This window comes from Podarcis tiliguerta (genome assembly GCF_965153285.1).
Source record: "Podarcis tiliguerta genome assembly, chromosome: 8".
NCBI classification, from domain to species: domain Eukaryota; kingdom Metazoa; phylum Chordata; class Lepidosauria; order Squamata; family Lacertidae; genus Podarcis; species Podarcis tiliguerta.
In genome coordinates, this window is record NC_139541.1 from 77,685,803 (window position 1) to 77,698,640 (window position 12,838).

General features: G+C 49.8%; 1 protein-coding gene across 3 annotated transcripts in view; it reads right to left on the minus strand.

The window, feature by feature from the left end:
- BCAM (basal cell adhesion molecule (Lutheran blood group)) overlaps positions 1–10,360 on the minus strand; it is a 63,560-nt gene extending 53,200 nt beyond the window's left edge. Inside the window, exon 1 of one of the 3 annotated variants that reach the window (XM_083455300.1) lies at positions 10,167–10,360. In XM_083455300.1, the coding sequence (XP_083311426.1) occupies positions 10,167–10,242 (76 nt within the window). In that variant the 5' untranslated portion in view covers positions 10,243–10,360. The remainder of the gene's footprint in view (positions 1–10,166) is intronic. The other 2 variants (XM_083455299.1, XM_083455301.1) reach the window with 2 other exon arrangements.
- Between the last annotated feature and the right edge of the window lie 2,478 nt (positions 10,361–12,838).

Below are 12,838 nucleotides of genomic sequence, written 5' to 3' on the forward strand. Positions count from 1 at the left end.
CAGCCAAGGACTAATGGGAGCAGAAAGAACGCAGCGTTTCTGCACCGCTGGGATTTGGGCTTGCAACTGCAGCGCTGGGCAGCCAGCTCAAAACTTGGCGTCCTGGGATTCTCGCTGCCTCCTTTGTTAAAGAAAACTGGCTAGCCCTCGTGGCTGGTGAGAAGCCTTGCAGTATATGAAGAGGTACCAAAGATCAAGAGGCAAACTTCAGTCCCCTCGCATTTTCTTTCCTAGCATCCAACCACGATAACCTACAGGCTCCCCCCTCCCCCGCAGTGTCCCATAGCTGTCTCTCCATCATTTCCCTGAAAGAATATGAAATGATGCCTTGAATATCTGGGCCCTTGAAAACAAAAATGAAGACATGCATGTCTTTTTTGCATAAATCACACAATGCACGATAGGTTTACTTATTTGTTTAATAGGGTTCCTTATTTGATTTTCCCACACTCTAAAGTTGCATCTGCTTAATTTATTCTTGGGCCCTGCATTGGGAGAAAGGTGTGATACACATTAAGGAAATAATAAATAAAAACGGGTGCAAACCAATTGATTTGCACCCATTTTTATTTCCAGTTCTACAGAAACCGGATTCCCTTGCCATAAAATTAAGATTTTTACAACAAGGATAACAATAATATTATGCTTGCACACATATACACACACAGCCTACAGGCGAAAGAGGGAAAGGAAGCTTGATGTAGTATGTAAGGAAACGAGATGTGCAGGCAAAGGCGCCATGGCTCAATCTGTCTGGCTGTTAACCAGAAGGTCAGTGGTTCGAGCCCACCAAAGGACAGCTGCATTGCAGACGGTTGGACTAGATGACCTTGGAATACCTCCCAACTCGACAACACTATGATTCCAAGGACAAGCAAGAAATCAGTTCTGCAGCTGAAATCAGTTCTGCAGTCCACAGACCTATCCCTCCATTTTCTGCCCACTCTCCCCCACAACACACATGTAATCAAGTCTATAATATTACACCTGATCTAGAAAAGGGTGAATTCTCACCAGAGGAGCAATTCTCACCATCACCCTAGCCCTAACAGCACCAGTTAGGAAGTGTGTCCAGCTTCGGCACAAAAACATATTGCAATATTCATATTTATTCTTTGGCTCGTTTTTACTCCAGCTGATTTTCTGTTGCAATCGCAGAGGAGCTAACAACGGTTTTTAAAAACTGCAAAATCAATTTGTAACGCGTTGGCGATCAATAAAACAAGAAAAAGGAGCAGCGTAGAAAAGCAGTGCAAATAAAGAGGTTGATCTGCTAAAAAACTGATCCTGAGAGGCCAGATGCGTGTTGGAAGAGAAACATCTTGACTAGATGGCAGAAGGTCAAGGGGAGACTGGATGGACGGCTGAAGATAGCGAGTTCCCTAGTTTACTTAGCAACAGCTGCTGCACAAAGCAGGCTTAGAAAAGTTCACTTAGCAAGGAGAGAGGAGGTTTAGGGACTCCCTTCCTGACAGCATGGGCAACCGAGAAATGCTGGATGCAGCCTCCGGCATTGCAGCATCAGAGCTACTGGTCCTGATGGGGTGTTAGAAATTATCCAATTTGCTACTGGCGCTGGTCCGATTGCGACCACGTGGAGATCTCTGGGTGCCTCCAGTGACACCTCCATCTGGCTGGCCCCTCTGCAGGTAAGCAGAAGAACTTATTCACTGCATTTTCTCCCACCCCCTTTCCCCAAGGGGTACATGGTTTGTCCCTCTCCTCGGTTAATCCCCCACAATGACCCTGCAAGGTAGGTCAAGAGGCTGTGACGGACTCCGTGAGCATCAGGACTGAGTGGGAATTTGAACGCTGATCTCCCAGGTCCGAGTCCGACACTCTAACCACTACCCCACATTGCCTTCCGAGAGTCCTTCTGCAATGGGGCAGCTCTAGAAGATAAGTAGTTAAATAAATAGGGAGAAAGCAACATGTCACTTAAAGAAGTTAAGTTACAGGGAACCAGGCAGAGGGCCTTCTCGGTAGTGGCACCTGCCCTGTGGAAGGCCCTCCCACCAGATGTCAAAGAGAACAACTACCAGACTTTTAGAAGACATCTAAAGGCAGCCCTGTTTAGGGAAGCTTTTAATGTTTGATGCCTTACTATATTTTAATATTTTGTTGGAAGCTGCCCAGAGTGGCTGGGGAAGCCCAGTCAAATGGGTGGGGTATAAATAATAAATTATTATTATTATTATTATTATTATTATTATTATTATGGATCTGAAATATTTTCCTGGTAGCTTGAATTTGTTTTATTCCGGGTTGTGTTATTTCACGTTTTAATGTGTTGTAAATTTCAGCGCCCGGCCAATTTCTCTTCCTCTGTGTGGCATAAGCACAATTCTGCAAAGTAAATTCTGCAAGCTCGGGGAAGCGGGGATTAAGATTTACTTAACGTGTATAATGTACACAGGTCGCAGAATTCAGCTCATCCCTTGCAGAATCCAGATTGCCTCGGAAGAGCTTTTGCTTTTTTAAAATCAAGCGCGGAACATGCACACACCCACGGCAAACGTCCCCTGTGGCACATACCTAAGCATGTTTCTAAGTACATGTAGCGACATGCGTGTCTGCACCACAGACTCTCCTGCGGTTTGCATGCGCACACCAAGTCCCGTGGCACAGCTTTCCCGCAGATCCGGGGCACGACAGGTAGCATGCATGCGCGCGGGTTCCTGCTATGTTCAGCACATGAATTCCAGAGGGTGGGAGCAAGGGGGCTGGAATCCGACAAAGTTCCTTTGCTCTTCAGCGTCACGTTCAGAGGCTACGAAAGCGAGGGATGCTTTCTTTTCCAGCTCCCACAGACCAAATGCCCAGCTATGAATAGATCCAGCCCAGAGCTGCCTGGGGGGACCAGCCCCAAATCCCCAGAGGAGCTAAAAAAAGCCCCGGGGTCTAGAAATAACCACAAGCCGGTGCTAGAGCAAGGGCTTTCTGAGCTTTCTCCCCCCACCCCACCCCACAGTGCCAGTCTTAAGGATGAAAGGGAAGGCGGTGCTGCTGGGCACATTGTTTATCTCCCTGGCTCCCAGGGCAGCGATGAGAGCAAGGCATCAGCTCAGCATCCCAGCCGGGCTGGGGAGCCTGCAGACATGCTTAATGAAGCCAGCTAATTAACATGGGGGAGAACTGGAGTTTGCCTGGTGTGGGAGCTGCCAAATAGAGCAAAGGAAGAGGGAACTTTCAGGAATTTGAGAGCAGGAGGAGGAGAAGGGGCGCTCCAAGCGGAAAAAATCAAAGCCAGAACTCCTGGGTTCTTTCCCCAGCTCTGAGAAGACAATCCAAATATTTCTGTGCGGTGGCTTCAGACCACTTATCAACCACGGCTCCAGAAACTTTGCAAAACCTGCAAGCTATGGATAATCAGCGGAAAGATAAAGGCACTCTGCACGTGCTCAGGGACACCTGCCTCCGCATTTAGCCTTGGCGTTTTAAAATGAAAGGTTCCAGGGTCAATTTCTAGCAGAGCCTTTAGACCATAGGTCTGGGAACAGGATTTCCAGGACTCCAGGGTTCCCTGCGACAGCATGGCTACTTCGAAGAAGCAAAACACAAGGCCCAGCGCGTGCACAAAAGCACTCCAGAAGTCAAAATCCAGAAGTCAAGTGTCCGTTCTGACCGAGTTTACCGGACAATCTTTGCCCAGGCTCTGCCACGGATAAAGACGCGTGTGTGTTTGAATGAGAGGAATCACGCACATTAATTTCTAGCCTGCGATTTGAAGAGAAGTTTACACGCTTGGTCAGATAAACACAATGCGGCGAAGGGGATGGACGGGCGAAGAAGGAGTCAGGCAGAGCGAGAGAAACGGAGGGGGGAGAAAGAGAGAGAGAAATGGGCGCCAGGAAGGAAGAGGCAGAGAAAGACAGCAGGGGAACGAAAACAGGCCTTGCCCCAGGGAGGAAGGAAGCCGGGCAGGTGCCTTTCAATGAAAGGCGTTCCTTGTGGGACGGAACAGGCCTCAACACACCTGAAACCACAGAAGCCGCCGCATAAAGGGGCTTTGAGAGGCCTTGATGGGAAAGGCAGGGGAACAAAGCAGAGGACGGTTGCCAAGGGAATAGAGGACGGGGCGCAGCCCCCTTAGGTAGGCCTGAAGGGCGGATTTGGCAACATCCCCTTCTGCAAGGACAGCCGCCCAGCCCCCAGCCGCTGCTCTGGGCTCTGAGGGCCCCTTGAAGTGGCCAGACCGGTTGTCTTCCCTCTCTCTGGCTCAGGGATATAAGAGATGTTATCAGGGAATCAGGCTGAGGGGGAGAAGGTGGAGGAAGAGAGCCCAGAGTTGGCAGCGTGGCACTGTGAGTGCCACGGCTGGCACACAAGAGCGGCATATTCTGTCACGGGCACCGCTTAGCCGCCTCCTGGCAGGCGCATTTTCTCTCTGGCAAGGGAGAGCGTTTGTGCGGATATGAAGCAAGCGGGCAGGATTTGGAAAAGGAGCAAGAGGTGCCCCCGAATGGACAAAAACGTCGCCCCATCGCCGAGGGAGCCATGACAGGCCTGCGGCACCCGGGCGAGCCCCGGGCTTCTTTGGGCGCAAGGGTCAGCCCACGAGGCAAGCTGTTTGTGTGGAAGAGCCGCCACGACTGCCTGACCCCTCGCTGCCACACACAGACCCCATGCACACCATGTTTAAAGGGCTTTAAGCAGCCATGGGTTCCCCCCAAAGGATTCTGGGAGTTGCCATTTGTTACGGCTTGTTCCCCTCAGGGAGCTACAGTTCCCAAAGTTCCCTCTGTAGAGGGATTGACGGTGAAAACCTCTCTGGGAATTGTAGCTCCGGGAGGGGAACAGGGGTATCCTGACAAATCTTGGTGCCCCTAACAAACTGCAGTTCCCAGAGTTTAAAGTGGTATCATAGCGCTTTAAACGCATGGTGCGAATGTGGCCATGCATGCACCACTCTGCTTGCAACTCCCAGCAGGACGCAGGACACGGTGTGTTCCATGCACGGCTCCCATGCAAAGGCAATTATTTCTAGCATCCTTCATGCCACTTGTGGAAAGCTGCTCCGAGTCTTGTTTCCCTAAGCAGAGAGCCAAGGCGATTTTCACACCTCAAATGTCACACACATGGGCTGGGCAAGAGGCAGCAGGCTCACACCGGTCTCATTCACAATGCCCTGAGGCTGAGCCAGGAAGAGGCATCTCGCAGAATCCAAGCGCCACCATCTCCCCAGGCAGAGATCTGTCAGCTTGGTATCTGACTCCTAACTTTCCACCCTCTTGAGAACCAAAATAGACACGGAGGCTGCAGTTCTACGCACATTTACCTGAGAATACGTTTCACTGAGCACAGGGGACTCACTTCAGAACAAACAAACTGGGTTGCAAATCTCATTTTCTTTCTCCGCTCTTTTCTTCCAAACTATAGGTGAGGAGAGGCACTGGTCAGAAGACCGAGTGACCAAATTGTGGGGTTCGGGATAAGCAGAGCAGCTACTTCTGAAAAGGAGAAGCAGCGTAAAGAAGGCAAGAAAATCGCTACTGAGAAGCCAATTGCAAGCTAGTCCCTCCTTCAACTCTAAAATTTTTCTCCACCTCCATGAGGACTAGAAACTCCGTTTTTTAAAAAACAAGCCAGAAATTCCCACAACAATTTATTTATGCTGCCTTCCCGTAAGAATCTTAGGAATCCGCAACACAGTTCAAACCCACCCACCAAAACCGTCATAAAAACGCAACGGCGTAAAAACAACACAGCAGCTATAAACTGCAGGCTTAAAAAATGAAGCAGCGGGAGCAAAAACAACTATCTACCCCCTCAAGGGCTCAAGGCTTCTTCCACGACGCTACACGCACCACAGTCGAGGAGCCCGTTTAGGCTTGTATGAGCGCACTGCTGGAGAACACGACACCCGATTTCTGCATCACGCTTTTGAGCTTTGCAGTTTCTTTATTCTCCTCCCTTTATCCTGCCCCTCATCACCATTAACAAGGACAGGGACCCCTGCATCTTCAAGAAATCAAATCTCCTTACCTCTTTAACCACCTCAATTCAGCAAGTGGGGACTTACTAGGGCAGATATACGGCCACATGGGGAGCTGGCCATCTGCACTGCTTCTACACAGTAGCTGGGGATGATTTCACAGCACATCTGCACCCCATTAGTAATCAGGGGACTAGATAAAACCCTCCTCGGCCCCATGCGCTGATGCCATACCTCTGTCGGCACAGCTCCTTGATGCTCACCATTAGCAGAGAGCAAGGAGATTTATCATGGGTGTCACAAGCAACTAATGCATTTTAAGCATATAGCATTGCATCTGGAACTGTTAGTTAATGCCTCCCATTTTATACAGTTCAATAAGATATTTGTTTAAAAAAGTATGTATTCATGTAATAAATATCCTACTTTTCAGCTACACCACCAAGGCAGCATGCATTAATAAAACACACACACACACACACACTTAAAATGCAGCCTTAAATCCAAAAGGCAGTTGCCGATATTAATTTAAACTGAAGTAAATGAAACTCCTTATCTCGGGCCCTTGTCATTTGAAGCTGCGAACGCAGATAAGAGAAACCAGGAATCGTGCCCAGTACACATTATGCCACCCAGGGCGTGGCTGCCAGCTAGCTGCCACACATCAAATTTAAGGTGCGTGTTTTGACCTATAAAGATCCGAAACAGTTTGGGACGAGGCTCTCTCCAAGATCAACTTTCCCAACGCAACTCAGGGTGATCTATGCATGAAGCCCTCCAGACCGGACCCCCGTTTCCTAAAGCCTGATTGGCCAGGGGTTCAGAGGATGGCCTTATCTGTGGTGGCACCCGTTTTGCAGATGAGCTACCAATGGAAATCAGCAAAGCCGTGGCAATGGGCTGCTTTCACAGGCAGTTAAAGACCTTTCTGTTTATCCTGGCATTTGCTATCAATATTGTCTTCTCTGCCCTCCCTTTTTAATGTTCTGGCTGCCGTAGTTGCTGAAATTGTACCTGGAGAGGCTTTAATTGCTGTATTTTATTGATTTTCGTGGCTCTTATGTACACAAAAGGGGTAAAAATCTTTGAAGGAGGAGGAGGAGGATGATACGCCTAAAGAGGGGCTGCGTGAGAACTGAAATCTCAGCCAAGATTCAATTCTGGAACATGGTGGCGACGGTTGCAGTGAGCATGTGCAGAGTGATTTCTCTCTTTTTTCCTCCTCACCAGTCAGGAAACCAGGAGAGCCACCCTGATCTCATACTTCTGGGCCTGGAGAAAAGACTTATGAAGCATGCCCAAGCTGAGCTCGCCAGGATCGGATGAATTAAGCACTTTACAAAATGGGTTCTTAAAGGGGCTTGCCATAAAAGAGGCTTACCAACTGATAATAATCGGATATGTGGTTTTCACAGGGGCTCAAATCTCAGAACACCTCCTTTTCTAAAGGGTGCTCTGGATGGGAAGGTTTCAAGAAGGGGGGACTAGAGGGACACCCCCCAAAATCCTCTCCCAAGGTGCTTGCTGTTGCCTCCGCCTGGGGTGAGGCAGAGCTGCCTTGGAGCAGCAATCTCAGCCATTGCTCGGAGGGGTAAAGGGAGCAGTTCTTGAAGAGCCCAGGAGGCTGGGAAAAGCTAACGCAGGGGACCAGGAATGCAAAGAGGCTGGGGCTGAGCAAACAGCGAGCTGAGTCTTGTTTGGGTAAGAGCATCCCTCCCAGTACTCCAAGCTGGGGGAAGGGGACTGGGGGAGACTTACAACTGAGTTATACCTCCTCCTCCTCCTCTTCTGGGCACCCCCTGCCTCATTCCAGCAGAGCCCTCCACACCCAACCCAGCATCATTCCAGCAGCCCATCCGCCTCCCTAAGAGCAGATTGTATAAACATCCTCCCCTGTGTGCCAGCCTCTGGCATCTACAAAATCCGGCGCAAGGGGGTCATGACTCAGAGGGTGTTGTCAGGGTGGGGCAAAACCCAGTGTCCTGAGAGAAAGGGGGTCCCAAAATGATTTGAAAGGGAGCAGGGGAGGAAAGTATACTTGAGGGGTAACTTTGAACCCAAGACAAAAGGCTCCGCGGAGCTTGTTTTCTGAATCTCGGGCGGCTAGATCCATTCTATGCTACAGTTCCTATGAGGAGGACTGAAACCTGGGTTGTAGCTTTTGGTTTACAGTGGTACCTTGGGTTACATACGCTTCAGGTTACATACGCTTCAGGTTACAGACTCTGCTAACCCAGAAATAATACCTCGGGTTAAGAACTTTGCTTCAGGATGAGAACAGAAACCGTGCTCCGGCAGCGTGGCAGCAGCAGGAGGCCCCATTAGCTAAAGTGGTGCTTCAGGTTAAGAACAGTTTCAGGTTAAGAACGGACATCCAGATCGAATTAAGTACTTAACCCGAGGTATCACTGTATTTTTTTTAAGTAGCAAGAATTAGAGGTGCTGGATCTCACCCCTGTGTAAAAACCACACCCTCTGAGCTCAGTGTCCTAATCCCAAATATGTAAAGGTGGACTGAGCCACGGTTCCTTAGATATATTTTCTAAAAGAACTCTGCACATGCCCAGAGGCACTCTTTTGTTTTAATCCTCAGCCTTAGCACTCAAAACAGCTTTTTTTGAGATGATAAGGGCTAAGCACCTTTCATAATCCAGATGGTTAAGGAAAGGCTGAGGTTTTAAGGGTGGGATTTTTTAAGCAAGGACGTGCACAGAACCAGGGTTCAGGATTTATTCCAGGTTAAATTAGCCTGGAATAAAATAGCACCATCTGGTGTGTGTGGACGAAAAGAGGTGCGTTTGAGTCCAGGATGGCACCGTTCTCCTCAGCTCCTCTTCTGTATTTGATGGGGGGGGGATGTAGGGGGGGGGAAGGAACTCGCATATTATTTTTCCTCCCTTAATTACGTTCCAAATCACCTCACCCTGCCCATGAGTCACTTAAGAACGGTCAAGTCACCGCTGAGCAAGAAAGAGTGCCAGGAAATGAGAATCGGTGCCAAGAGAGGATGGGGAGGATATGAGGGGGGGGGGGAGCAGGGAACAGCAGCAGTCCTGGGGCAGCAAGGAGGGACTGGGAAGGTGAAAGCGCAGAGAGCTGAGTGGTGGGGAGAGAAAGAAGGGGGGGGTCACAGGCTTTATGTTGCGGTGACCCCAAGGGGACCCTAGATCTTGCCAAGGGGCTCTGTAGCATATTAATTGGAGAGGTGGTGCAGGATGCGGGCGGTGTCAGAGGGCAGGATGGAGAAGGCAGAGATGGGATCTTTGGCTGGTCCCCCACCAGGAGACGCTTACACTCCAGCCCCAGACTTTTCCAAGCACTAAGCTGAATGTAGCGTGGGGGGTGCAGGGGGGGGGCCGGGCGCACCGGGCGCAACATCTGTGGGGGGGGGGCGCTCGCACTCGCAGTGCTAAAATCTACGGGTTAGGGGGCGCAAATTACTTGCCTTGCCCCGGGTGCTGACAACCCACGCTACGCCACTGAGCTGAATTCCTAGCAAAGAGGCGAAACCTATTCAGTAACACAGAGAACTATTCCCAGTCCCTGCACCCCACCCTGATCTACTAAGTCCCCCCCCCGTCCTCTCCACCCCCCCTAGAACTGAACCTGGCCCCCGCCAACCCCACCACCCCGCCCCATTCATTTTGGGCTCTCTCTTCCCTGGGATTGTAGAAGAGAACGCATGGCGCCTTTCCTGGTCCCGAAAGGTGGTTGGCTAAAGGGAATCGGGTAGAAAAGAAGGATCATCTGCCACAAAACGCAACGCAGGGAGAAAGAAAAGAGACCTTTCTGCAGGGAGAGGTGGCAGGCTGGCTGCTTCCAAAAATATAGGGGGGGGGCAGATCGCAGGTGCAAGGCGACCCCCCACCCCTCTTCGCCACCAAATCCTTCCTCCCGCGGACGCGTAAAAGTTGCCAGAAACTTGGGAAGGGAGGGACTTGCGGAGAAGAGCAGGTGGATCCGACGCTTAAACCCGCGGAGGGGGAGGAATTAAGACCCGGGAAGCTTCCTCGGTGGGCAAAAGGGTGTTTTGGGGAAGGGGGGTGTCCGAAAGCGCAGGGAGATCCCGGGCGAGCTGCGCTGCCATTCCCGGCGCGGCTGCGCTCGGTCTCTTTCTTTCTTCTCACCCCGGGGCGCGCGCGCCCGGGCTCCCGCTTTCCCTTTCCATTCCCGGCTGGCAAAGGAAGCAGCCGCCGCCGCCGCGATCGGGGGTCTTCCCCGGGCTCCTTACCTGAGCAGGCGAGGAGAAAAAGCCCCATCACGAGGCCGCGCAGAGGGAGCGCCGTCGGGGAACGAGCGGAGCCCATGGTGCGCCTTTGGTGCGTCCGAGAGGAGCTGCAGCCACCGACTACGGCACCCCAGCCGCCGCCGCCAGCTCGCCCCCTCCGGCCCGGCGAGACGGCCCGCCCCCCGGCCCGCCCCCAGCGGCTCGGCGCCAGCCCCAGCCGCGCCCCCCGGGTCTGCGGGAGAGCGAGCGAGGCTCCCCAGCCGGCGGAGGCTGGAGGGGAGACGGTCGCCTGCTCGGCGCGCAATCCGAGCCCCTTCTCCTCGGAAGTAAGCCCTGTTGAATTCAACGGAGCTTACTCCCAGGTAAAGGGGGTTGCCGTCACTCCGCCGTCCCGCTTTTCCGCGCCGAGATCCGCCCTCCCCCACCACCTACACCCGCCCCTCTCCCTCGGGGCTTGGTTTCTAAAAAGCGAGGTGCTGGGATAATATTTGCCAAATAATATTTCTTAGTTTTCCAATTTTGTAACAAATCAATGCCAAATTAAATCAAATTTAATAAAAAATTGCCAAAATAGTTTCCTCCTCCTAGATGCGCCCCTAGTTTTTCCCTTTGCGTAAATATTCCTTATTTATCTCTTAACTCACATTTCAGTCCATATATACAATTTGCAATTATTTCTTAATTTGTATTATTTTTTATTTCCCATTATCCATCAGCTGTCAATTTATCAATTCCTGCCCATATAGTTACATTACAATATAACAATATCCCATCCCCTTAAAATACAAATGAGGTTATACTTCCTCTTGCCTATCCACTTTTAAGGGCCGAGGTTGAGACCTAGAAATAAGAAGAGAGGACCTCTGAGCAAGTGCAGAGTGTCGTTCTTTTCTTGATGCATAAAGCTGTCACTCAAGCTGATGCTTTGTCTGCTGTAATGAGACACATGAAATCTTATGACAGTAAATCTAGACTTTCAGGTGCCAAAGATTTTTTTTTTGGGGGGGGTGTGCTGCCACTCCAGAAAATAATATTGCTTTATACAGCCTATTTGTATTTTTACCTCCTTTTTTGCTCAAATTGGTCTCCAAGGCAGCTTGGAATTAAACAAGAGCAACAACCCCAAATACAGTGGTACCTCGGGTTACATATGCTTCAGGTTACATACGCTTCAGGTAACAGACTCTGCTAACCCAGAAATAGTGCTTCGGGTTAAGAACTTTGCTTCAGGATGAGAACAGAAATCGTGCTCTGGCGGCGCAGCAGCAGCAGGAGGCCCAATTAGCTAAAGTGGTGCTTCAGGTTAAGAACAGTTTCAGGTTAAGAATGGACCTCCAGAACGAATTAAGTACTTAACCCGAGGTACCACTGTAGTGAAATACACAGTACAGTATAGCTGTAACAAAGCAATGGTTGTGGTAATAATAGCCGCAATTTATTTATATACCCAAGTTTCCATAAATACATCTGTGCTCAAAGCAGTTCACATCAGAAGCAGTCAAGTAAAAAACTCCAATCGCATCCAAAAGTAAAATGGAAGAAAATTGAAAGACTGTCTAAAATGCATTCGTTGTAAGGGGAAGAAGAAAACTCAGCTCAAACCAAGAACTTGGCTCATGTTTTACAGGTGGCTGGGAAGCCATGAAGGGAAGAAAGCCAGTCGAGCTTGAGTTCCATGCTCCGGGCACCACAACCAAGAAGGCCCTGAGGAACAATCTCAGCCTGAGATCAAAGTCTCAGATTTCACATGCAAGGGGTGAGCAGGTTCAGGCTGGCGGAAGAGGGGGCCCCATCAAATCTCCTGGTCCCAGACAGTTTTAGAGCTTCATAGCAGCACTTCAAACTGAGCACTGAAGCCAATGCAAACTGAACAGAAGTTTCGCAAACCGCAGTCAATTCTCTGGCAGAGGTTTGTGGAAACTTTTCAAAGACTGTCCCTACGCAGATGCAATGTAGTAATCTAATCTGGATGCGATCAAGGCACGAGCGGCAGAGCCCGGAGTTGCTTGTTTCAGTAAAAGGGTACAACTGAGCTGACATGTTGACCAGTGCTGTGCAAATTCACTCCTAGACACTGCCGGATTTACGTATAAGCTAAACACGCTATAGCTTAGGGCCCCAAGGGCCCCCCCAAAAAAATGAAAGGAAAAAAAACCCTGGATGTACATTTCCAAAATATAAGATAAAAAAACAAATAAAATAAAACCTACATACAGCAACAGTATTTTGTGTTGTGTAGGCTCCTGGGTTGTAGGGAATGGGCTCCGCCTCTATTTCACTATTAATATACTTCTTCTTAATTGTATTTCAGTTCAACAATTACTTTGATAAAATATATATTTTGTTACGTGCAAATGGTGTTAGAAACCTATTAGGTCCATAAACTACCATATAGCATATATTCAACATGAAAAACAGCGACAATTTGTTACTGACAAAGGACAGCTGTACATATAAAGGGCCCCATTACCTTCAGTAGCTGAGGGCCTCATCAAACCTAAATCCTGCCCTGCCGCTAGACATAGCTGCAACCAGGATGTCCCAAGAGTTGTGATGGCTCCAGCCTGCAAGCCCGAAGTCTTCCGGAAGATGACTGTGTGGTGCTGTTTAGAACCAGCTGCATGCCCAATCCTGAAATCTCTCTCCTGCTCCTCAACAATCTCCTCACCTCAAAT